Consider the following 23,771-nt stretch of genomic DNA (forward strand, 5'->3'; position numbering starts at 1 on the left):
CTGGTTCAGAATTAAGTCGTGGAAAAAGTGATGCAGAGCTGGGGAACTTTTCACCATGTGCTGCCTCTACATCTTGGTCTTGTAGGTCAGCAGGTTCTATTGCACCCAGGTTCTATTTTATAGGGGCTTTGAGGCAACCCCTGGTGTCATCTGAGTTAGTGGGGGGGAACCCTGAGTTACTTATTCATGTCTGGCTTTCCCTGAATAGGAGGATTTAATTTACTGCTTTCAAACGAGTCCCCTCTTTCAAAGGGCAGTCAGAGCAAGATGCTTCTGACAGCCTGACCTTTGAGCTTTCTGGAGATGGTTTTAGGTTTATTTCCTGATAAGAGAAAATTTCAGCAATTTTCCTTCATTTGAAAGAAGAGGAGAAGTCTCAAAACCATGTGATTTCTACGAGTTTCACAAAATCTGGCAGCTGGGAGAGACCCAAACTGGAGCCCAGAGAGGAAAAACAGGGTCAGTGCTTGTGTTTTACATAGTGTCTGACAGGGACCAGCTGGCCAACAAACACGTGCCCCACTTTCTCAGGGAGCAGCCTGGCAATAATGAGACAGCTCACGCTTCTCTGGCAGCCCAGCACAAGCAAGATCAAACGAGGGTGCAGAGAGCTGTGCTCCCCATGGGGCAAAGGGAACCATGCCAGGGGAGGTGTGGGTGTGAAGGCAGGTCCTGGGTGTGCAGGTCGGCTCCTCCTGGTTCCTTCTGATGCTGCTGTGGGGGTCCTGAGGAACAGAGCACGGAGAGGTTAGAAAAGAAAATCCTCATGAGCACGAGCTTCATTCATTCTTCTGTTTCAAATTCTGAATAATTCCCAGCACTGGGAGGAGGCCCACGGTGCTGCAGGACTCAGAATGAATGGAGTGACCTCAGCTCTGCATCCTACTCCTCAGGTCCTGGGTGGGAAATCCTGCCCTGCTCGGAGCCCCCCACAGCCCCCCAGGCTCAATCCAAGGCTCTCACTCCTCTCTTTGGGTTGGTAATAAAACTGCCATCTCCTTGGGACAAGGGCTGTTTTTCTAGTTTATGTTTGCCATTAAACATTTATTATTAAAATTGATTAAACTTTAACTGAGGGAGGGGAATTGCTTTAACCTGCTGCAGAGAATGACGCGGGCTGTGATTTTGTATGGACACAAGAAAATCCATCATTCCTGGTTGGAAGGAATTGAAACCAAACAAATTTTTCTACAAATGTCTTCACTCAAAAAGCATTTTGAAAGCCTTTCTTACTGCATTTGCAAATCAGGTACAAAGAGTACCTGAACACCCCCAGCTACTGCAGCTCTGCAAACCCCAGAGAGCTTCTGCAAGTGCCTGCAGGCTGAACAGCATCCTGAGGTAAAGCATCACCTCCCTTCCACTTCGGAATGTTGTTAATGTTGATGGGGATTTCTGAGCCTAAATCACTCCTCCACTGGGGGTGCCCATGGCTGTTTGTTGGAACAATTAATTGCAGCATATTTTCTTCCCATGTTTCAAACCCATCTAACACCAGGTGTTACAGCACAGTTACCACAGGTAAATTCGTGTGACAAACTATTTCTGGAGATCAGGCAAGGACAGTTCAGTTACTAGGGGCAGGGAAATATGGTGTGCATTAATTTTGTTGTAAATAAGGCAGGTTGGTACAGTCCTCATTTGCAAAGTAATATTGAAACCTGGGGAAGAGCTGTCAGTTGTTAACGCAGTTACTGTGAGTCCTTTGTGTATTCTGGTCTTCCCATGTTTTTTTTTGGTTTTTTTTTCTGTCAGGAAGAGAAAAAAGTGTCTGAGTCAAGTATGTTCTTGTAATCCCACTTGTCTTTCAAAAAAGACACACTTTCATTAAACCTAACAAAACCAGAAACCAGCACTGTGGTCTTAGTGCTGAGAAACCCTTTGGTTCACCCCTTCTCTGAGCTGTGCCTGAGCAGCTCCATCTCCCTGCAGTACTTCTCACTTGGAATAATTCCTCTCCTCTTTCAGTCCAGGCACATCCAGCTGTGTGGTATTCCAGCTTTTTGGTGTGCACCAGGATTCTCCTGTGGTGTTTGTCAGTCAAGGTGTGGGCACCTGATTGTTAAAGATGATGATGGTTCAAAGATGCAGATGATGAGTTTGTATCAGTTATTGCAACAGTGATGCAGTAAATCCCAGTTTTAGGCATATGATCCTTGCTACTCACAGGGAATCTCACATTCCTAAAATATCAAGGGCAAGAGATAAAACAGCATCAAGTAGCTCCAAGGGAGGTTTAGATTGAATATTAGGGAAAATTTGGGAAAATTTCTTCACAGGAAAGGTTGTTAAGCATTGGAACTGAGGCAGGGCAGGGCACTCACCAACTGCCCCTGGAAGTGTTCAAAAAATTATGGATGTGGGACTTGAGGACAGGGTTAAGAGTGACCATGGGGGTGGTGCTGTGGGTTGGACTTGGTGATCTCAGATGTATTTTCTAACCTTAACAATTCCCTGATTCTGAGATCCAGCTGGACATCCCCACAGCAGAGGTTGGTGTCCTGTTCCTGAGCTGAGTGTCTAGAAGCTGGGGTTTTCTGCCCTCCCAGTGTGCACTTGGAGAGGGAGAAAGGGCTGGAGGAAGGGGAATGGTTGGGAGCAGTGCCTGGGCTGGTGGGGATGGGGAGGAGATGCAGGGAGGCAAACAGGAGCAGAAGAGGACATTGCAAGGGGCCACACTGGCATGGCCAGCCCATTCCTTCCAGGTACCAGGAGGGGCTGAGGGAGCTGGGAAGGGGCTCAGCCTGGAGCAAAGGAGGCTCAGGGGGCCCTTGTGGCTCTGCACAGCTCCTGCCAGGAGGAGACAGCCGGGGGGGGTCGGGCTGTGCTCCAGGGAACAGGGACAGGAGCAGAGGGAACGGCCTCGGGCTGGGCCAGGGCAGCTCAGGGAGGGCACAGCCGGAATTTCCCCATGGAAAGGGGGGTCAGGCCTTGGCACTGCCCAGGGAGGGTCGGAGTGCCCATCCCTGCAGGTGTCCAAGGAATTCCCGGTCATGGCACTCAGGGCTCTGGGCTGGGGACAGGGTGGGGATCAGGCACGGGTTGGACTTGATGATCCTGCAGGTCTTTTCCAACCTCAGTGTTTCTGGGATTCTATGATTGCTGGAAATAATGCTTATCTATATTCTTTCTCCACATTTTTCATGCCAAGCTGACATAAAGAATACTTTGATGCTGCATTTCATGCCTTTCCTCCCTCCCTTACCAGTAACATGGAATTATATCCCCATTCCTTTAAAATTCTGAGGTTTAGCAAGTGCATAAAGTACACTTAAACCCCAGCCCTGACTGTAAAGCAAATATTCATTTTTCTCTCAGGAAACCATTTCTTTGACTTTTTATTTTGAGCTCCATCATGGTTGTTGCATGCAAAGGCAACTTTGTGAAAAAGAAGGTTAAGTGCTAAGGTTAAAACAGGTTCAAGTATAATCCAGAGTGCCCTTGGCAAAGACAGAAGGGTTTTAGTGGGTCTCATTTATCATTGCCTGACTGCTTAAAGTGCTTGACTGGCTCATTATTGTTTTTATATGCCTGTAGAAGAGCTGCAAAAGAGCCAGTGAGAAAAGTATCGCTGTTTTCCTCGTTTAACCCACACTCAAAACGGAACAATAATATTTAAGACTTCAGAGTGTAAAAGGTTTCCTCTTCAGAAACCAAATTCCCCAGCATGAGCCACGTGGAGCAGCTCGGGCTCAGCTCCAGAGGGGAGGTTCCTGTTGGTGTGGAGTTACATCTATGGAAGAATTTTAGAGGTGAGAGCCTGGAGCTGCTCCTGCCAGCTGGGGTTCCCAGGCCTTGCTGAAACCACTGCCTGACCTTCAGCCTTTCCTCCTCGGCCATTCTGCCAAAGCTTTGTCCTCCCCCCACAGGGGCTGTGGGCTCTGCAATGGAAGGAATGGTTGGACCATCCCTGGAAGGCAGGGAGCTGCTGGAACAGTTTTCCCAGGAGGTTGTGGACTCCCCATCCCTGGAAGTGTCCAAAGCCAGGTTGGACAGGGCTTGGAGCCACCTGGGACAGTGGAAGGTGTCCCTGCCATGGTAGGGGGTGGGAATGAGAAGAGCTTTAAAGTCCCTTCCATCTCAAACCATTCCATGATTCTGGGATCATGGAACACTAAAAAGAATATTTTGGAGCACAGATCTCAAATATCAGTGATCAAAGACCTTCTCCATGCTCCATCCTTGCCTGTTTGTTTTGCAGATGGATCCTGGGGGATACAGGCAGTGCTTCCAGTGTTCTGCACCTGGCTGTAGCATTCACATTCTCTGAAAAAATCCCTTTGCCGAGAATTTTTCTCCTGGGAAGCTGAGAAGCCTCAGAGAAAAGGAAAACAATTCTATCTCATTTGCTTCTCCTGTGTTATGCTCATGTGGAATGTGCTTGGAGATTGTTTACCCACAGGTGATTGTTTCATTGGATTCTGCTGGGAGTTGTTTTCACTCTTTGGCCAATCAGGGACAAGCTGTGTCAGGACTCTGGAGAGAGTCATGAGTTTTCATTGTTATCTTTTTAGCATTCATTAAGTATCCTTTCTGTGTTCTTTAGTATAGTATTCTTTAATACAATATAGTATAATAAAGTAATAAATGAGCCTTCTGAGAACACAGAGTCAGGTGCATCATTCCTGCCTTCATCGGGGCATTCCCTGCAAGTACAATACCTGGGGATTTGTGTGCAGTTGTGTAAATCACCAGGATGATATGGCAGAGGTCCTGACTGGGAGTGGGAGGTTTAATTAAGTGTCTGCTTTAATTCATGGTACCTTGCCAAGGCTCTTTACAAAGCTCTTCTGGAGCTCAGGAGGTGTTAATGCCGCTGGAAAAGGCAGTGGCTTCATCCCACAGCAGCTGAATCCAACCTGGAACAGGTACAGAACAAGACTGGGAGGAGGATTAAGGAAAAGAAGCACCTGTTCTAGAGGGGAGATTATGAGAATTGAGCTTGTTTAAGTGAGTCTGGCAAAGGCTGTGTGAAGGACTGGGATAACTCTGGAGAAATCCATCAAGGGGATGATGACTGCAGGGTGGAGAAATTGAGCTATTTCAGTCAAATCATGGTGCTGGATTTGGAGCAAATGGTACAAATTGGTCATGGATAACTTGGTGCTGGAAGTTGGAAAGGTTTTTTTATTGTTATTATTTCTTGAAGGGACAAAATTCTGAAGTAACGGGGATAAAGAGCCCAGCAGGGTTTTAACCAGGATCATCCCTTGAAGGTGGGATTGTGTGAGGTGGCTGCCAGGAGCAGGAGGGTTCAAGGACCTCTCGAAGTCCATGGACAAGCTTGTCCTGGACTGAAGGAATGGGTTGGGTGCACACCTGGATTGTGGGAATCAGGCACCTCTCACCTGGGTTAAGCAGAGTGGTGGGGTGCCTGAGAAACCTGGAAAACACAGCCATGTCCTGGAAAGCTCTTTCCCCTCAGTTCCTGGAGTCACACAGTATCAATTCTGTGTTTCCTGATCCTGAGATTTTAATACCCAGCTTATGAGTTCTCAGAATGCATTTAACTCAGCCCCTGTCTATGTCTGCATGGAGACAGGAATATTGAGTCCATCGGGGTGGAAATCCTATGAGTCCTTAACCCTGGTCAGGGCTGGGTGAAGATCCCACGTGGAGGCTGCAGCAGCTTCCCTTGAGGGTGTTCAAGCTGCCTGCAGTGAGAATCGCCCCAAAACAAGACACCCCAACTGCAGACACTCTCTGGTCTGAGCTTCCCAAAATTACAGGTTAATGTTAATGTTGAGGACACCCATGAGTGTTACTCAATTTCTCCCCTGCAAGGGAGGGTAAGAATACCTTGGGATCCTGTTAATGGCCAATCTGACTGAAGTCAAGGCATTAGATGTGGCTGGGTTTTTGTTTATCCATATTCATATCCCATCTGGGAGCCCCTGGGATGCTGTTGTATTGGACATCACACAAAAATGGAGCAGAAATGTGGTCTCTCCTCTGCTGCTTAAAAAGAATAAAATTTTTTTCTCTGATTTATGGGCTGTCTGAGCAGCAGGGGAGAAAAGGGAGGGACAGCATCAGTTCAGTTCATTCGGACCAGTACTCACAACAGAGACAAAGGGAAAACCTTTTAAAAAGTATATTAATAAATTTCCTCTGCAGAAATGAGTTACTTGGGCTCAGTTTTACCCACCTGGGAACTCTGATTGTTGTCTCATGAAACAGAGCACCTGCTCTGTTATCCCATAAATAAGGGAGAGCAAATGCATTGTGTGCTCATTCCAAAGCCTGGCTCCCCCGCAGGGCTGGAATGTGCTGCAGCAGAGGGAAGAGATTTGGAAGTTTGCCCTCCGGTTTCCTAGAGAGACAAGGCTGTGGGAGCAGTTAGCGAAACATTCACTCTGCCCGCCGGGGTTCCCTCCGTGGCTCAAAAGTGGTTGTTGCTGCTGTTAATTAGAGCTGTGTAGAAACATCCCCGGCAAAGCTGGAGCCGCAGCAAACGTGCCTGGCAGGGTTTTGGTCCAGGCTCCAACTGCAAATCAGCTGCCCTGCAAGATTTGGGAGGGAGCAGGAGAGCTGGAGCTCTGGCATCAGTGATGTGGGAATGCTCTTAGGACAAACCAAGGTCCAGATGTGGACTAATTAAGACCCACTATGTGTTGACTTAGTGGATATTTAGCTAATGAAGATGGGGCTGGCAGCCCAGCTTTGTGCTGAATGTGCAGTTCAACCTCCTTTCTCTTGCTTTTAGTGGCAGCACTGGGAGTTTGCTCTGAGTCCATCCTGTCCCTTTTGAATCCTAAATTGTGACCTCAGAATCTCCACTGGAAGCAGGGCAGTGATGACCCTGCTAAGAGTCATTTGTGCTGACGTCAGAGCTGGTACTGCTGGCACCCTTGGGTGCTTTGCAGGGTTCTGTGACCCATCTCCAGAGGGATTATCCTGAGGTAAAGGATGGATCAGGCTGCTAGAGCTGGGCTGCTCCTGCTGCAGAAGGAGGGATGCTTTGCTTAGCCAATGCAGAGAGCCTAAGAGGTAAATCCATGCTGGTTGTTTGGGATAAGGGACAATAGAGCTGTCAGAGAGGGAGGGGGTGGCTTTGCTGGAGCTGCCTCAGACACTGAAATCCCATCTGGTTAGCAGTACCAGGTTCATGCTGTGAACACAGCCATAAGTGTACAGGATGTGCCCCAACCCACAGCTCAGCCTCACCCTGAGATCCATGTCAGACTGGGAAGTGAGAGCTTTCCATCTCCTGCTGCTGTGTTCCAGATCATTTGCTGTGACTCTGGGCATGTGTTGTCAATTCACCAGCACCTTTATGCAGTCAGTTATAATTCACATTTGCTGGGTTTTAATGAATGTTTGTTCACTGGAGCATTTGCCAGGGAGTGTGCGTGGTGTGCAGAGCCAGCCCACATCCCAGCAGCCTCCAACTTGAGCTGAGCTGAGGAATCAAGCTCAGGAACAAATCAGGAATATATTTTGTGACACGCACTGCCTGCGGTGTGAGACGGAGGGGACTCTGTGAATAGGAGTCTTGCAAGAGAGTCCCAGCAGCCACATGGATGGAAGACTTTCCTGCCAAAGCAATGGAAAATCCCAGAGATAACCAGGGCCCTGCTGAAATTCCCTTAAAATCTAAATAAATACAGGCTCAGTCACTACCACTCTGGACCACCTCACTGTCTGCTGCTCCCACTGCCAGGTTTGTTGTCCTGCCTGGTATTCTCATCGTCTGGATGGGGAATGGAAGCAAACCAGGACATATGGAATGCATGGTGATGAGGGGCCTTTGAGGAACATCCCAGGAGTCCCAGATTCTCAGGAAGGCATTGAGAGACACAAGGAACACTGTGATATTTTTGGGGTCCCCAGGATGAAGGAGGAAGTGACAATCTGACTCCATGTTCTTAGAAGGCTAATTTATTATTTTATGGTATTATATTATAATAAAGAATGCTATACTAAAACTATACTAAAGAATAGAGAAAGGATACTTACAGAAAGCTTAACAAGATACTAATTAAAAACTCCTGACTGACTCCTCAGGGTCTGACACAGCCTGACCGTGATTGGTCATGAAGTAAAAACAATTCACCTGTTGGATAAACAACCTCCAAACCACATTCCAAATCAGCAAACATAGGGGAAGCAATGAGATAATATTATTTTCCTTTTTCTCTGAGGCTTCTCAGCTTCCCAGGAGAAGAATCCTGGCAAAGGGATTTTTCAGAAAATGTGAGAGTGACACAATACAGACAGAGCTAAGGCTGAATGCGATTGTTGTAAAGATGCAGGACTCACTCAAAAAGGGAATGTGGGGATTTGGGAAACACTTGACAGTGTTTTGGGAGCCCAGTCCACTTTGTTGGTAGAGACAGCAATAGAAATTCATAATTACTGTAATAAACGTGTGGGAGTTAATTACTTCTCCCATTTGCTGGCTGTGTAAAAGATGCAGTGAGGAACAGGGACTGCTTCCCCTGTCCTTTGACTGGGAGAGCCAAGGCTGCAGCCTGTGCCAGGGAAAGATGTGTCAGGAAAACCAAAGAGCTGACAAAAGAGTAGGCTACAAAGTTGAGCAGCTCTGAGTCCTGCTAGGCAAAAACCTCTGACCAGGAAACTGGATTTCAGCAGCTTCTCCTTCCATCTCTTTGCCTTCCAGTGCAGCTGCTGCTTGGACAAAATCAGCCTGGCTTTAAAGTAGGTCAGAGCTGAAGTCATCTCAGGATGCTCTTAGAAGAAGAAATACATGTCAGTGTGGCACCACTGTGGCTTTTAATAGAGTTGTTCTCCACTGGCTGCTCCGTGGGACTCAGATCCAGAAGAAAAGCTGCAGCCAGGTGGGACAAGCCATGGATCACAAATCCTACCTGAAGGGATGCACTCCAGCAGAGACGATGACAGCGCAAGGGGAAGGTGGGAGTGGAGGTCCAAATTCTCAAACTACTTCCAAAAAAATGGACTTGGAGAAGCATCAGGGTCCTGAGCACCTTCTTAGCAGCTTTGGGGTCCCAAAAACCTAATTATCCACTCAAGAGTCTGGTGTCGTATTGAGTAATCCAAGGGGCTTTTTGGACAGACTGACAGCCATCCAGTCTGGGCTATTTTAGTAGCATGAAGACATCCTGGGTGCTGCTTTTAAGTCTCAGACACGTAATTAGCAGTTCCAGGTTCTGAGCAGCTCATTAGTGTTTGGGCAATCAGGAAGTACCAATGAGTTGAAATCATAACCAATGAGTTATGATTTCAAGCACCTGCTCAGCAGCTGGGAGTTTTGGATCTCTCCTGATAGCGATGCCAGCAAGTTCCAAACCTGCTTTCAGGGAAGCATTTTCATCAGGCTGGAGAGAAATTCACACTTTTTTTCCCTGTCGCTGTCCAGCAGCCAAATTCTTGTGCCTCGTTTCCTCGGGAGGAGTGCTCCAGGCTGAGCTGCAGTTTGACTGGGCTCTAAAAGCTGCGTTTAGCTGAACACATTAAGCCCATCTGCTTCCCAAACCCAGCAGCAACTCCAGCCCTCCTGGGCAGCTTGGCAGCGCTGCTGTTCTGACACAGCTCGGGCAGGAGGCTTTTTGGGAAGGCAGAGGAGGGAGGGAGAAAGAGGAGGAAGATGTGAAAGCAGATCAGCACAGCACCTCAGAGGAGCTCTCCCTTCTCCCGAGCCACCCACCACACCACAGACACACAAAAGAGAGGAGAAAACCAGTATTTACTGACTCTCTGAGGAATGCGAGGCTGGATCGAGCTCCATGTGAGGGATCCATGCATTATTTATGGCTCTGGGCTGTGCTATCCCCTGCTGGATGAGCCAAGTGTTCTCTCAGAGAACGGCTCTTACCAGGCAGTTTAACCCCCTTCCCTCTTGTCTCTGCTGAGCTGACACTGCAGGACACAAAGGCAGAGCCCAGGTGAGCACAGCCAGGAGGGTCTGAGCCGTGCCTGGGATGGGATCCCCGGCCCTGGAGAATGGAAGTGCTGCCAGTGCCCCCCAGTGCCCCCCCAGTTCCCCCCCAATGCCCCCTCCAGTGCCCTCCAGTGCCCCTTCAGTTCCCCCCCAGTGTCCCCCCAGTGTCCCCCCAGTGCCCTCCAGTGCCACCTGAGCCAGCAGCGCCCAGATAAAGCAGCTTTTTGGGACCAATTCATGTTCTCTTGCTCCATAGTGCATGTAAAATCCATCAGAATAAAAATCAGAGCAACACGAGGTGTGGGCTTGTTTGCATTTTACTCCTTTATTACCATAAAATATGGAACTGTGTTATAACATGATAAGGTTTATACTGTGTTACACCTGGCTTCATAGCTTATAAAGAATTTGTATTAAATATGAGGTTAAGTAGGTTTCAAGCACATTGTATTAAGGGGATATTTAGTATATAATAGATGATTTCATTATTATAAAATGCCATCAATATTTCAGTACAACAACCTGTTACAGATTAGAGACAAGTTGGAACTGTCTGTTTTACCAGCCCTGAGTAAAATACTTCAGCAGTTTTGAAACTAAACAAGAAAACCCATGTGATTCATTTGGACTTTTGATCTGAAGTGGATTTCACTAAATCAAATTGACATTTTGCAGTGAAATGTTAGAAATGAGATGAGACCACATTTTCCTCTCATGGGTTTTCTGATCTTCATGGAAAGGGTGGTCAGGGATTAGAAAGGGCTGCCCAGGGCGCTGATGGAGTCCCTGTCCCTGGGGGGTTTAAAAGCCTTGTGGATGTGGCATTTGGGAACATGGTCAATGGTGGCCTGTCACTGACATATTTTCTGAAAAATCCTTTCACTACGATCTTTTCTCCTGAGAAGCTGGGAAGCTTCAGCTTCTCCATGTTTTGCTACTTTAGAATGTGATTTGGAGAGTTGTTTACCCAGCATGTGAATTGTTTCTAATTAATTGCCAGTCACAGCCAGCTGTGTCAGACTCTCTGAGTCTCACGAGATTTTATTATTCATTCCTTTCTAGCTTTCTGATGTCTCCTTTCATCTGTTCTTTTAGTATAGTTTTAGTACATAATTTTCTTTTAATATAATATAACATCATAAAATAATAAATCAGCCTTCTGAAATGTGGAGTCAAGATTCTCATCTCTTCCCTCATCCTGGGAACCCTCAAACACCACCACAGTGGCCTTGGCAGTGTTGGGGATGGTTGGACTCAATGATCTCAGAGAGCTTTTCCAACCTGCACAAAGCCATGATTCTGTGATCATTTCCCCACACAGCCCCTGCCCAACATCCAAGCCAGGGCCAGTGGGCTTTGCCAGGCTGGCAGCACAGTGGGAGCCCTCAGAGCAAAGGCTCTGAGAGTTTGCAGAGGAGAATGTTCAGTGCCTTGAGAAAAACAGCCATGTGTGGGCTCATCCCCCTGTGCCTCTGCATCCTTGTCTCCTGGGCTCTCCACACCACTGGCATTCCCCAGGCAGCAGAGGCAGAGCAGCAGGGCTGTGGGAGCTGCTCATGTTGCGTTGTGCATCCAGAGGGAGCAGGGGAGGGTTCTCCAGGAGAACAGGAATCCCAAAAGACCCTCCATGAGCTGGGAGTGACCTGAGCCCCTGATGCACAACATTCCACAGAGACACAGAGGGAACACATGCCAGAAACACACCAGCACTGATCCAAACTCTGGGTTTGTGGCGACTGCTCTGGGGTGGTGGTGACTGCTCTGGGGTGTTAATGCCTAATGCCTTCCTTGTTGGTATAAGCCTGTCTGAGTGACGGCCTGGGACAAAAGGATTTGTTTTGCTTTATTTTGTCTCTGGATGTTGGATTTCTAAGGAGCCTCAGGAAGTGGAGCAGAGAGAAACTCAGTGAGGCAAGAAGCTGTTTTGCCTCCCTGGAAAAGGCTCCAGAAGGCTCATCCAGCCCCATCCAGCCACAGGAAAACCCTCTGAGGGAGCTTTGGGCTGAGTTGGGGCCTCAGACACTGCAGTGGTGAGAGACATCTGTGCCAGGGGAAGGCTGGAGCTGTAAGGAAAGCTCTGGCTCGGGGATCTGCAGGGATCTGCTGATGTCTCTGTTTCCTGGCAAGACATGGACCAGGGGAGGCCTAAGGAAAAGTTAACAACAAAGGAGTGTGAGTGCTGGGAGGCAGCAGGGACCTCTCTGTGGCACAGCAGCTTCCAGCAGGAGGAAGAGAAGGGAAGTTTGAGGAGCCATGAGGAATTTCTGAGGCAGATGCTGATGGGTTTGGGCTCAGACAGCTCAGCAGATCTTCTAAATACATCCTTCAAGGAAGGCAGTGAAAAGGTCCTACAATTTGGGCCAGCAGATCTGAGAGTGCTTCGAGGACATACTTGATTTTGGAGCTCCTCACCCTAAACTGGACTTTCCCCAGTAAGAAAGGGAAGCTCTGAATCTTTATTCTTGTTGTTAAAACAGGAACAATATGAATGTGATTTCTTAATCAGTGGACCATAAACAACCCTTCTTCCTAAGGGATGATAGCTCTTATTTTTTTTATCCATGGGGGAAGTAGGAAAGAGAGATTTCTTTTGGCTCTGCAACCCATCTGTGATAGAGAAAACTGTTCCCTGAATCCCATCCTGTCACTGATCAGGGTCTGTGTACAAATCACAGACGGGACAGGACTGCTGGGGACGGCGTCTCAAGCTGTTTTATTTTCCAGCATCAGTCTCATTACATGGTGATGACAATGGGAAGACGCCAGCAGCTCACGTCCCCAGCAGCAGACCAAGAACTTAATGTTACAACTCACTTTAAAAGTTTTTTGACCAATCACACAAAGCAAAAGCACATTGACAGTAGTTCTATCCAACCACTATAAGCACAGGTACCTTTGGTTAAAACAATGCTTGGTTATTTCAAATACAATACCTGCTTGTGAGCCTTCAAACACAATGCACAGAGCTCCATTATTAAGCTTAAAGCTTTCTTATATCTTGCTAGATAAACTTTTCTGTAGCTTAGGGAGTTATTCTAGACAAGCGTTAATACACAGATCATTGTTCTATTTGTCCTTGCTTTTCTACATTTTACATAATTTTTCTGCTGATCTATCTCATGGCTACTGCTTAGCTCTAATCACAGTTCTGCTGTCTCTGAGGCCTGCCTTTTACAGCTTTCCCAAAACTTTTTGATTTATGGATTCCCACGCACCCTGATGGTTCAGCCCCTGCCAAAGCCCCTGGTTATGGGCTGCCATGGGGGTGTGCAACCAAAGAGATCACCTTGGCTTCCAGCAAGGGATAACTCCTGGCAGAAGAGGAAATACAGGATATGAAGGGGTAGGGAGGTGTCAGAGCTTGGTCCAAGCACCTGGGAGGTTCTTCTCCTGACTGCTGGAGGATTGTCCCACCCCCTGGCTTTGGAGTCAGGAGGAATTGGTTTTCCCAGATGCATTTGTCAAGGGCTCCATGGCACCACAAAGAGAAGCACTGCAGATCTGTCAGCATGGCCCTGGGAAGACATCTCCAAGGAAAGCACCATTTTTCCTCTCTCTTCGAGGGTCTTTCACTTTTATCCCATACCCACACAAGGCAAAGGTCAGACTTGTGCTGCAGAAGAAACCCCTCATCCTTTCCAGGAGGCTTTCAGCCAAAGGGATGGGCTGTAAATCACCCTTGTTTCCAAGTGCAGCTCTGGGTTTTATGTTCTGGGCTGAGGAGATAAACACACTCCCTACTCACAACAGAGAGAGTGTGTAGCATTTATTTCCAATCCTGTCCCCCCACATGCCCACCCTGGCATGAAAATCAGAGGCTGTAATTTTCTGGGAGGCAAGTTTTATGGGAAGCAATGCATTTTTCTGTCCCAGCTGCTAAACAGTCTGTGGCTCTGCAGCTGATACCAGGTTTGGGCAGTTTATTCTCTGGCAGACTTGCCATGATTTTCCAATTCACTGATGTAACATGGGATGATTAAGAGAAGTCTTCCCTTCTTGCTACTGTCATTCTTCCCCTCCTCTATGTAATTCTTTCCCAATTTACTTTTGAACAAAGAGGGCTCTTCTGTCTCCACACAGGTCTGAGTTTTTTGTTTTCTTTCTGTCTTATTCCCATGTCCCAGAGAAAGTTCAAGGAGCAGCTTTGTGTGGGTGTCTCAGTCCTGTTGAAGTTCAGTGTTTTCAAAGCTGGGAATTGGGTGTTATTTAAGGTCCCTTCCAACACAGGCCATTTTAGCATTTTATGAAACCTGAAGAATTTCTGCTGTGACCTTTAACTCTTTAAAGCCATTTAAAAGCACAAGCTCCCCAGAAGAGGGGGATATGCAGCAGATGACCCCAAGTCTGAGGCACAACTCTTAGCTGTGTTGAGGATGTTTAGCTTTGGATTAAGATAAATCAGCTCCTGAGAGTGATCTGTGCTGCCACCAAGCACTGTTTTATTTAAAACAGCCCCAGGTCCCACCAGCCGCAGGGCTCTGTCATTTTCAGCACTGTTTCTGTGGAATGTATTGGCATGTTTGGCTCTTTCTGGATCCTTGTGCAATCTCTGCTGCTGATCCTGGCATTTAACTGGCCATCATCATTATCCTGATGCAATTTGAATGCAGTTGTGTGGTTACAGGTTATAGTGCAGATCTTTGAAGCACAAACACAGCCCTGTTCCTCCCCCTGGGAAATGACAAAGAACTTATTAAAAAATATCTGTTGTAGTGAGGTGAGGCAGGGCTCTTCTCCCAGCTAATGAGTGACAGGATGAGAATAAATGGCCTAGAGTTTCATCAGGGTGAATTTAGGTTGGATATTAATAAAGATTTCTTCATGGAAAGAGTTATCAAGCACTGGTACAGGCTGTCCAGAGCAGTGGTGGAGTTCCCCATCCCTGGAGGCATTCAAAGAAGGTGTGGATGTGGCACCTGGGGACAGAGGCAGCGCTGAATGTGGTGCTGGTGCTGGCCTGATGGTTGCACTTGATGTTGTCCAACCTCAACGATTCTGTGATTCTATAAAAAGGGTTTGGGTTTTTTCCTGATGGTAGAGAAAGAATTACAGACAAAGACATTGCACTGGGTTCCAGGGAAGCTGAGATTAAGAAGACCATTTCCTGCTTTTGTTTTGAGCACAGCATAGCTGCATCATTCAGGGGAATGTGGTACCTTGACTCTCCTGTGCTTTTTATTCACTCTCTGCACTGACTGGAGGTTGCAGAGTGCAAGGACCTGAAGGGCAGGCTGTGCACACTCTGTGAACTGACGTGGGAGCACAGAGCCAGGGATAAATTCCCTCCTGTACTACAGGAGCGTGATAATCTTCAACACCAGAGGTAACAGGAGCTACACAACTGAGACACAGCAGCACATTGCCAGCCCAGCCTTGGTGGCTCCTGCTGCATTCAGAAACAGCATCATCCTCGTTTGTATTTGCTGTGTGTGTTTGTGTTTGTGTTGCTTCTGCTGAGGGATGAGAATGCAGCAGGAGAGAGAGCAGGGAGTGGCAGGGGTTATCACTGGCCTGGGGGCAAGTGGAGGACACCACTTGGGACTGAGAGGGAAAAGGCAAAGGCAGATCAAGGCAAAGCATCTCAAATGGGGACACAAGAATATTAATGCAACTGTACATGAAGAAATTCCAGTCACAGGACCAAGAATGGATTTCCCTCGACCCTCCTCAGGCTGCCCCCTCTGGCAATACCCAGACCTGGCAGCAGCTGAAAAGCTTCAGCAATGACAGCTCCAGAACAGTGACCACAATGTCCGTTCCCTGGCAGGGGCTGTTTGTCCATGAATGGATCATTACTGACCCAGCAGCTCCTTCAAACACAGTTGGGGGCTGCTGGGACAAGCTGGTTGTGGGAGGGAAATATTATCTTAAATGGGAAAGTTAGGAGAGCCCTTCAGCCTGTGAAGCACCTGCAGCCAGGTATCTGTGTCCCTACAACTTAGTGGGATGAAAGATGGACCTTGAGCAAGGCCTGGCAGTTGTCCTTGCAGTGAATATCCATAACACCCTTTCATCCAGTGATTTCTCTTCAAGGCTTAGCTAATACCAGAACAATTTATCTGTGCTACATTCTGTCCTTGCAAATGTAGGGTCATCTGCCCCTGTTAAAAGCATGAGAGTGGAGACAAAGTCTCTTATGGCAAGGCCTTAAATCTAGAGAGAAGCCCAAGTGTGCCCCAGGTTCTCCCTTGAGAGCCCGGCCTTCCAGCAGTCATTCATTCAGTTTCAGGCCCTTCCAGCAGTTAATTAATTCAGTTTTAGGCCCATCCACGTGCTTGGCTCCAGGGATGCCAGTTGTACCTGTTCATTGGATTTGCAGCTCACCCTCTCTGCTGGCCCAGACAGGATAATCACTTCCCATTATTTATTAGTGTACAGCATCCTTCTCATCTCCAAAGGCATTTCCCCAGACTGTGGCTCCCCAGTCATAGGGGTTTGTGATGGGAGATGATGCTTGGGCTGGAGCTGCAGCACCACAGAGAAAACCTCAATGTGTTTGTGCTGCATTTACAGGCAACATTCCCACAGTTCAATCCCATGGGTCTTTGATTCCCAAATACAATCAGGTGTTTGGGTTTGCATGCCACAAAAGGTACTTTTGCCCCATTTTGGGGTCGTAACTTGACAGATGGCACAGGTGGTATGAAGTGAGCCAGTGTAGAGGAATCTGTTAGAACTGGAAAAAGGGGATGGGTATTTCCAATGCTCAGAGTGTCCCAGCTTCCTCTGGAATAGGAATTGCTGCATTTTCCCCAATATCCTGACTGCAGAGTTGAGCAGCTCATTTCTGTCAACCATGAGAAAACAGAGCAAGGAAGACAAAAAGAGACAACAAACCACTACTAGGTTAAAGGGAAAAAAAAGGCAGGGAAAAGTGTCTTCTGCCTTTGGTGTGCCACAATGGCTGCAGCTTCCAACAAGATTCAGGAAGGGATGAGATAAAGACAGCAGAAGAAATGAATGCCAGGCAAGACAGGCTCTGATCGTTGTAGGAATTTTAACCCAGCCTGAAGCTATGCACTACAAAAGTCTGAAAGCATAACCTCTCCCTGACCTTGGAAAAGATTTTCCCCTTCTTGAAAATAAAATTCAGAGGGGAAGAAAGGAGGAAATTGGTAGAAAAAACCCTGCAGCCTTTAAATACAGGCATTATGAACACAGCGCATGCAAAGCTTTCTGAATGCCACAAGCAATTCCTTATGAAAAGCCCTCCCTGTTCCTGCATCTCACCTGCAGCTGGGAGTGGCTGGCAGGGGAGCAGAGCAGAGACTGAGCACCAAGGTTTGCAATCCTTGCAGCAGGCAGAACAGAGGAAGGCTTGGGATGAGGGGTTGTGCTGTTACCTGCCTGCTTGAAATGCAGATCCAGCTTCTGCAATTCTTGCCAACACCTCCAAGCTAAAAATAGAAACATTTCCTTCACAGTTGGCACGCAGGAAGAATCTGAGTCTGGGGAGTTGGGCAATTATGAAGTTTTATGGGAACATCTCTCCTGTGCTGCGTTGGAGCAGCAATGGCAGAGCAGCAGCAGCAATATCAGAGCATCACCAAGAAGAGTTGGCACAGAGCCTACAGATGCTGCAAGATCTAAGAGCACAAACTGAACATCAGAGATGCTTCTGTGGGAGCAGAATGTCGGGCAGGAGGCACTTGGCCTCTGCAACCCACGGGAATGGAGCATTTTAGCTCCCACCTCCACCCTCCCTGAGTGACACCAGATGCCCAGAGGAGCTGTGCCTGGGTGTTTCTTTGCATTTAAAGCTGGGACAGGTCCCTGCAGTGTCCCAGCCTGGGCAGCTTCATGGTGTCTGTGGATGGTGCAGCTGGAGTGGCCAGAGCCCTCCTGTGTCAGTTCTGGGGACAACTCCAGAGACTGCTGAGGGCAGAATGAGCTGGAGAAGGTGTAAAAATCCCACCCTGGCACTGGTCATAACCAGATTTTGGGTCAAGGTGAGTTCCTGACAGGCCTGTCCAAAGAAAGCTTGGCTGGGGAGGGCAAAGGGATTCCTACCATGGTTACTAAAGGGAAGGGAAGGTGGAAACACACCACACTTAAACCAGTTTCTGTACTTTATTCCATGATCAAACCACTCTCTACAATCAATTCACCCACATCCAACTCATTAGCCCAGGATCCATCTGACTTGCCACCAATGCCATCCTTGCAGGTGAGCTGGGCCATGATGTTCCCTAGACCACACTCAGCAGTGACAGCTCCTGATATTTAGCAGCACTCCCTCCTCCTCCAGCCCACTGTCCACAGGATCAACATCTGGACTGCCAATCCCCAGCAGAGGATGCCTGGGGGCTCTGGGCCTCTTTGGGAATCTTTGCCCCTCCTTGGGACCTCTGCCACAGAAGGACCAGCTGGACGATGTCAGCAGCCTGCCAGGAAGAACAGCAAGGCAGCTTCCATCCTCTGGAACTGTAGGAAAACCTCAATACCTCTTCAGCCCTGTTTCAGCTGCCCTCAAACCCTGGTGATCTGAGAGGATTCTCCCTGCTCTCCTGCACCTGACACTGCAGTGACAACAGTGCAGGCCCTGGGAACCCTGCAAGGGCTGTCACATTTGGGCTTTCCCAGCCTTCTGAAGGACCTGCACCCATTGCGGTTGTTCAGAGGGGACAGAGGGACTCTGAGCTGGCAGGACCTGCTCATGGAAGGAAGCCAGTTTGGACTGTCCTTGTTGAAATACACACTGTTAGAGTGTTGCTGCGTTGTCATGTTTGTTTGGGGCAAAGCATTGACTGGGAGTAAGTTTCATCCCTTTGGGGTTTGCAGTAGGGGAGCCCCCTTCTTTCTCTGTGTGTTGGTGAAACTCTCCTCAGTTTCATTCATGAGCAGGGTGACCATGCTGTGAAATGCCCATTTACAGCCACACTTGCTCTTTTTTAACAGGTCCTTTTGCTCCAGGCAGGACACCCAAAACCCCCTCAGCAAATGTTAGAGGCAGGAGGCAGCCCAGCTCTGCTTTTCCTTTGGGAGGCTCAGCCCTCCCATCCGTGTGGTCCTGCTGCCCATTGAGGAGCTGAGGGGTGTGTGTGGTAACGTGTGGCCCAGGAGGAGTCAGGTCCTGCTTTGTTTGCCACTTTCCCAGTGATGTCTCAGGGATGTGGCACAATCTGTCCCCCATTTGTTAGACCAGAACCCTGGGGTGGTGTCAAAGCATCAACAGGATCAACCTGAACCTTTTGGACGTGGTTTGCTGTGGAGGGAAAGGGGGAGGTGAGGTAGAAGAGATGGAAGGGAAGAGTGCAAAGCTTTTTATGCCAAAGGGAGAGGAGATCATGACCCTTTAACTTGGATACTCTCCCCCCCCCCCCCCCCGACCCCCAAACCAGGCAGATCGGGATGGTGGCATGGGAGGAGCAAGGATTCTGTCAGTGTCATCTGTTTCCTTTCTCCACAGCTGCCACTGGATGGGAGTAACATGGAGCCCCAAACAGCACAGGTGTGTGGTGTGGCCATGCAGGGAGGAGGAGAAGCCTTGAACCCAATACTTGGCACCACCCCAAGCTCGGACCAGCCATCCAGGGAGGGATTCACTGTGGGTGTCTCCAGCACAGGCATTGCCCAGAAGGTGCCATCTGCTCAGGCACTGCTGTGAGAAGAGGACAGTGGTTCAGGAGTGACTGCAGGAGGAGCAGAGCACCCACTGCACTGAATCCCACAGGCTCTTGTGAAGAACCAGTTCACAGCCTGTGCTTTGAGGAGAGATCATTATACCTGAGTTTGGATTTCAGACAGCCTTTGGATATCATCTTTCCCTGTTCCCTGAAAGAGCTGTCATCTCTAGGTTAAGAAATAACTAGAAAACACAATGTCAAGAGCAAGGCCTCCTCCACCAGCTCCCAGAAGATCCAACTGCTGCATGACAGACTCACATCATCACTTGAAAACTTTTCCCAAACACAGCTCCTCTGCATCATTTGTTTCTGGCCCAGGTGGACACCAAAGTGCAGACACTGAAATGCTCCTGAATGCATCCCTCAGTTCCTTATTCCTGTGGCTGTGGTGGGATCTCTTGTTATTGTGTGTCAGGTTGATGTGAAGGTGCAGTGTGAGGTGCCCTCAGGTGCAGTGTGAGGAGGAGAAGCTGCTCTCCCATGAGGTATCTCCTCTGTGGCTCTAGGTGGGGATGTCTGGCTGATGGCTGCAAGATTTGGGTGATGGTTGCAGGCAGTTCTTGTTCAGGACAGCTCAGGCTGTCCCCTCACTCTGTAACACCACATTCCTGTCTGGGCTGAGCAGGACTGGGGAACAGATGGGCAGGTGAAGGTGGCTGAGCCCCCTCTGGAGAGGGGTCAGGGTGGCATCTGCTCCCAGGCCTGCTCTGACACCGGTGGAATGTGCTGAAAGGGAGAGATTTGGGTTCCCTACTTCAGTACAGAATGGGCTGGGAACACAGAGCATTTATCCAGGTGTTTCACAAGTGATACTGGCACTGAACAAAACACTGATGACAACTGCAAGGATTTCACTAAAAACTCTCCTGGCAGCATGGTGCCTCTTCAGCTCCAGGAGTGTGCCCTTCCTGAGTCTTTGGAAATGTCCCTCCAGCTGCCAGATGCAGAATCTGAGGAGGACAGTCACCAGAATGGGGGACAAAAATGAGGATATTTGTTATTATCTGGTAAAATTTTAGGAAGCTGTGGAAATCAGGAGTATGGTTCAGTTGCCCCATGATCATGGAGTCATGGAACGGCCTGGGTTGGAAGGGATATGAAAAACCATCCAGGGCCAGCCCTGCCATGGGCAAACACCTTCTACTGTCCCAGGCTGCTCCCAGCCCCAATGTCCAACCTGGCCTTGGGCACTGCCAGGGATGCAGGGGCAGCCCCAGCTGCTCTGGGCACCCTGTGCCAGGGCCTGCCCACCCTCCCAGGGAAGGATTTGTTCCCAATATTTAATAATTCTGCAGAGAACAGACATTTCCCAGCCTGTGTCAGTGCATGATTGGAGGGGTTGATGTAGCCCCTGGAGCCCATCACAACCACCCCAGAAAGAGGGCACTCCTGTGTTCCTTCTGGAGAAACCTTTTATGGATCCAGCCAGCCAGGCCAGCCTTCCCATGGATCCAGGCCAAGAACTACACTTGCTAGAAGGTGCTGCAGAGATTTCATATTCCCAGAGAAAGGGAGGCATCATCCAAATGTTCTGTGCCTGGGTTTAGAAGAGAAAGATTGAAATGAATCTGCACAGAAAATGGATTGCTTTAAATCCTGGTTATTTTAGAACTACATCAAGTTCATGACAGAAAACATGTCTTGCCATGGCTAATTCTGTCTTTGTATCAGCTGGGCCAGGGTGGGGAATTGAGCCAAAAGGAGCCAGAAACTCCTGCTCTCAAGCACTGGCTCCCATTTGGGAACACCACAGCCAGCTGTGCTTGTGGGATGCTGGGCTGGCACTCAGGAATGCCTTGCACTGATCCTGGCTCCTTGGCAGACTCAGGGAAGGAGGTCAGCAGGAGAGCAAAGGAGGCTTTGGAGGCTGCCCTGCTAAACCACACTGGGGCTTGAGGCAGCAAAGCTCCCAGGGGGAGCAGATGGAGTGGCAAGATCCCCCAGCACCTCCAAACCCTTCTCATGTCCCCGTGCCAGGGACAGCATGGGCCGGGCAAAGCTGGAAGTGACCATTCCCTGGGGAAAGCCTGTGGGGCTGGAGCTGGAGCTTCTCCTCTGCCAGCACAGAAATCCCTGAGCTGATGGAGCTGCCTTCCCTCAGGGCTGCATCCTGCACAGCTTTCCTTGGCAAAGGCCTTGGCTCCACCAGCACAGCTGGCTCAGGGTTTTCCAGCTCAATTAGCTTTTGTCTGGTTTATTGAGATTTGGGGCTAAAGTGCAGACTTTTGCTATTTTTGAAGGTAAGTTTAGGAGGAAGAATATTCTGTTTGCCACTGGGACAGCAAATCCTGGATGGTTTTGGTTCACTCTGATGTCAATCAGATTTTTCCTTTTTTTATAACTTCCTTTTTTGTTTTATGCAAACCCCTACTCAGAATAAATAATCTCAAACCAAAATATTCCATCTCAAAGAATTCCCTGTCCCTCTCCACCTCTCCATTTTTGTCCCTCTCCACCTCTCCATTTTTTGCTTTTTTTTGTTTTATTTTAATTTCCGTTTGATTTTACTTTTTTCTACAAAGAGAAACTGGCAAAAAGCTGGCATTTTCAGAGAAGGTTCTGAGGATTTTTTTAAGCCCATACCTGGCAGTTCTCTGCAGTCTCAGGGAACACAACCCCAATTCATCTATTTCTCCTTTCCCAGGGGCTGAATTTCCCTTTCACCCCACACCTGCACTGAGCTGAGCAGAGGAGCAATTGGATGGTGACTAAATTGCTGGTGACTAAATGATATGAGGAATGATCCTCATATCATTAATGAATTGAAAAAATAATTTTAAAAACCCCTGAGAGATGAACTGGATAAATCTCTTACAATTCTGGCATTTCTTGAGCAATTTTCAGCTAATAAGTCCAATTGAAGGAGGTTTTGAAATGAAACATCACTTCAAATGAAAAATAGAGCTTATTTCTTCTCAAAGTGCCAGATTGACACTAACACTAAAAACCCCTGAAATGTTTATGTTCTTTTTTTTCCAATTAACAGCATGAATTTACAGCATGTATTAGTAACAAAGTAATTTAGGTTTTTTAAACTGGAAAAATTGATTCCATCTTCCTTTCTCCGGACTGACAGAGCTTTACCTTCTCCTTGTTACAGTTTTATTCTGCTGCCAGATTTCAAACAAATCACAGATTTAGTGTCAAAAAGCAATCAAAAGGGAGGAGCACCCGATAAAGCTTTTTGCTCAGATGAAGTGAGGCAGTTGCTTTGCACATGAAAGTCAGCATTAGGAGTAAACTTGAAAATAGCCCTTTTCCCGAGTCATGCCTCTAAATCAATATCTCAGCCGAGGATGTGTCTCAGATGCTGAGCAGCACATGTAGCACTGGCTGCCACAGCCTCTCCAATGGCCCCTTCTCCACCCTCCTTGAATAAACTGCATGGGGGCTGCAGAAACTCAGAGGTGTTTGGAAAGCAGCGCCCTGCATGCCCCTAATCCTGTCCTTTGCCCCTAATCCTGTGCTTGATGAAAACCTTCTGTGGTGGGGAAGTTCAAGATGTCAGTGCTGAAGGGATGGGATTGAGGGGTGGCACAGGGAGCTCCTTTCAGGACACTCCCAGCTGGGGAAGGCTGTGCCAGATACCACAGAGAGCATCACAGGATGAGTTGAGACTCTGAACTTCTGGATATCTGAAACCCAGCAAGAAACCCCACACTCAGCTCCTCTGCTGCCATCCTTTTTTTTTGGAGATAACAGCAATGCTCTGTTTTCCAGAGAGGTTGGAAACATTAATGCAGCCTTCAAGTGCAGGAGGGAGAACAGAGAAGAGAAAGGCAGAATGAGTTCTCCTGGCACATGGGGGACAAGAGGAGGAATAACCTCTTAAACAAGAGGTTTAAGTTGTAGGAAAGAGATTTAGGTTTGATGTGGAAAACCATCTAGGAAAGTTGGACAGACAATTTGAGCCCAAGGAAGCAACACACAGACCATGGGACCCTCCTCTGGCACAGGCACCTGCTCACTCCACACACATTACGTGGGGCACATCTCTGGGATAACACACCTCCCTGGAGCAGGGTAACTCACACCTCCCTGGGAGCAGGATGGAACACCTTCCCTGGAGCAGGATAGAACACCTTCCCTGGGAGTGAGGATTTCTGGAGCACTTGGAGCTGTGCCAGACTCCAGCATCTGGTTGAATGGTCTCCTTTGGCAAATGACAGAGCTGTTTCTACCCCTAGAGCTGAGCAGGAGCTGTTGTGCCTGAAAGGGACCTGTGTTGAAAGTGCTGAGTGTAAGCAAGTGATGGCTCTGACAGGTGTGGAGCAGTCCAG

The 23,771-nt window shown here is 48.3% G+C and overlaps 1 protein-coding gene across 1 annotated transcript in view; it reads left to right on the forward strand.

The window, feature by feature from the left end:
• The window catches only part of LOC115948795 (acid-sensing ion channel 2-like), a 36,390-nt gene extending 14,500 nt beyond the window's left edge, over window positions 1-21,890 (forward strand). The window contains exon 2 of the mRNA XM_031063738.1: window positions 19,275-21,890. Within this exon, the coding sequence (XP_030919598.1) occupies window positions 19,275-19,472 (198 nt within the window). The 3' untranslated portion in view covers window positions 19,473-21,890. The remainder of the gene's footprint in view (window positions 1-19,274) is intronic.
• The last annotated feature ends 1,881 nt before the right edge of the window (window positions 21,891-23,771 follow it).

Source organism: Geospiza fortis, unplaced genomic scaffold, assembly GCF_000277835.1.
Source record: "Geospiza fortis unplaced genomic scaffold, GeoFor_1.0 scaffold218, whole genome shotgun sequence".
Lineage (NCBI taxonomy): Eukaryota > Metazoa > Chordata > Aves > Passeriformes > Thraupidae > Geospiza > Geospiza fortis.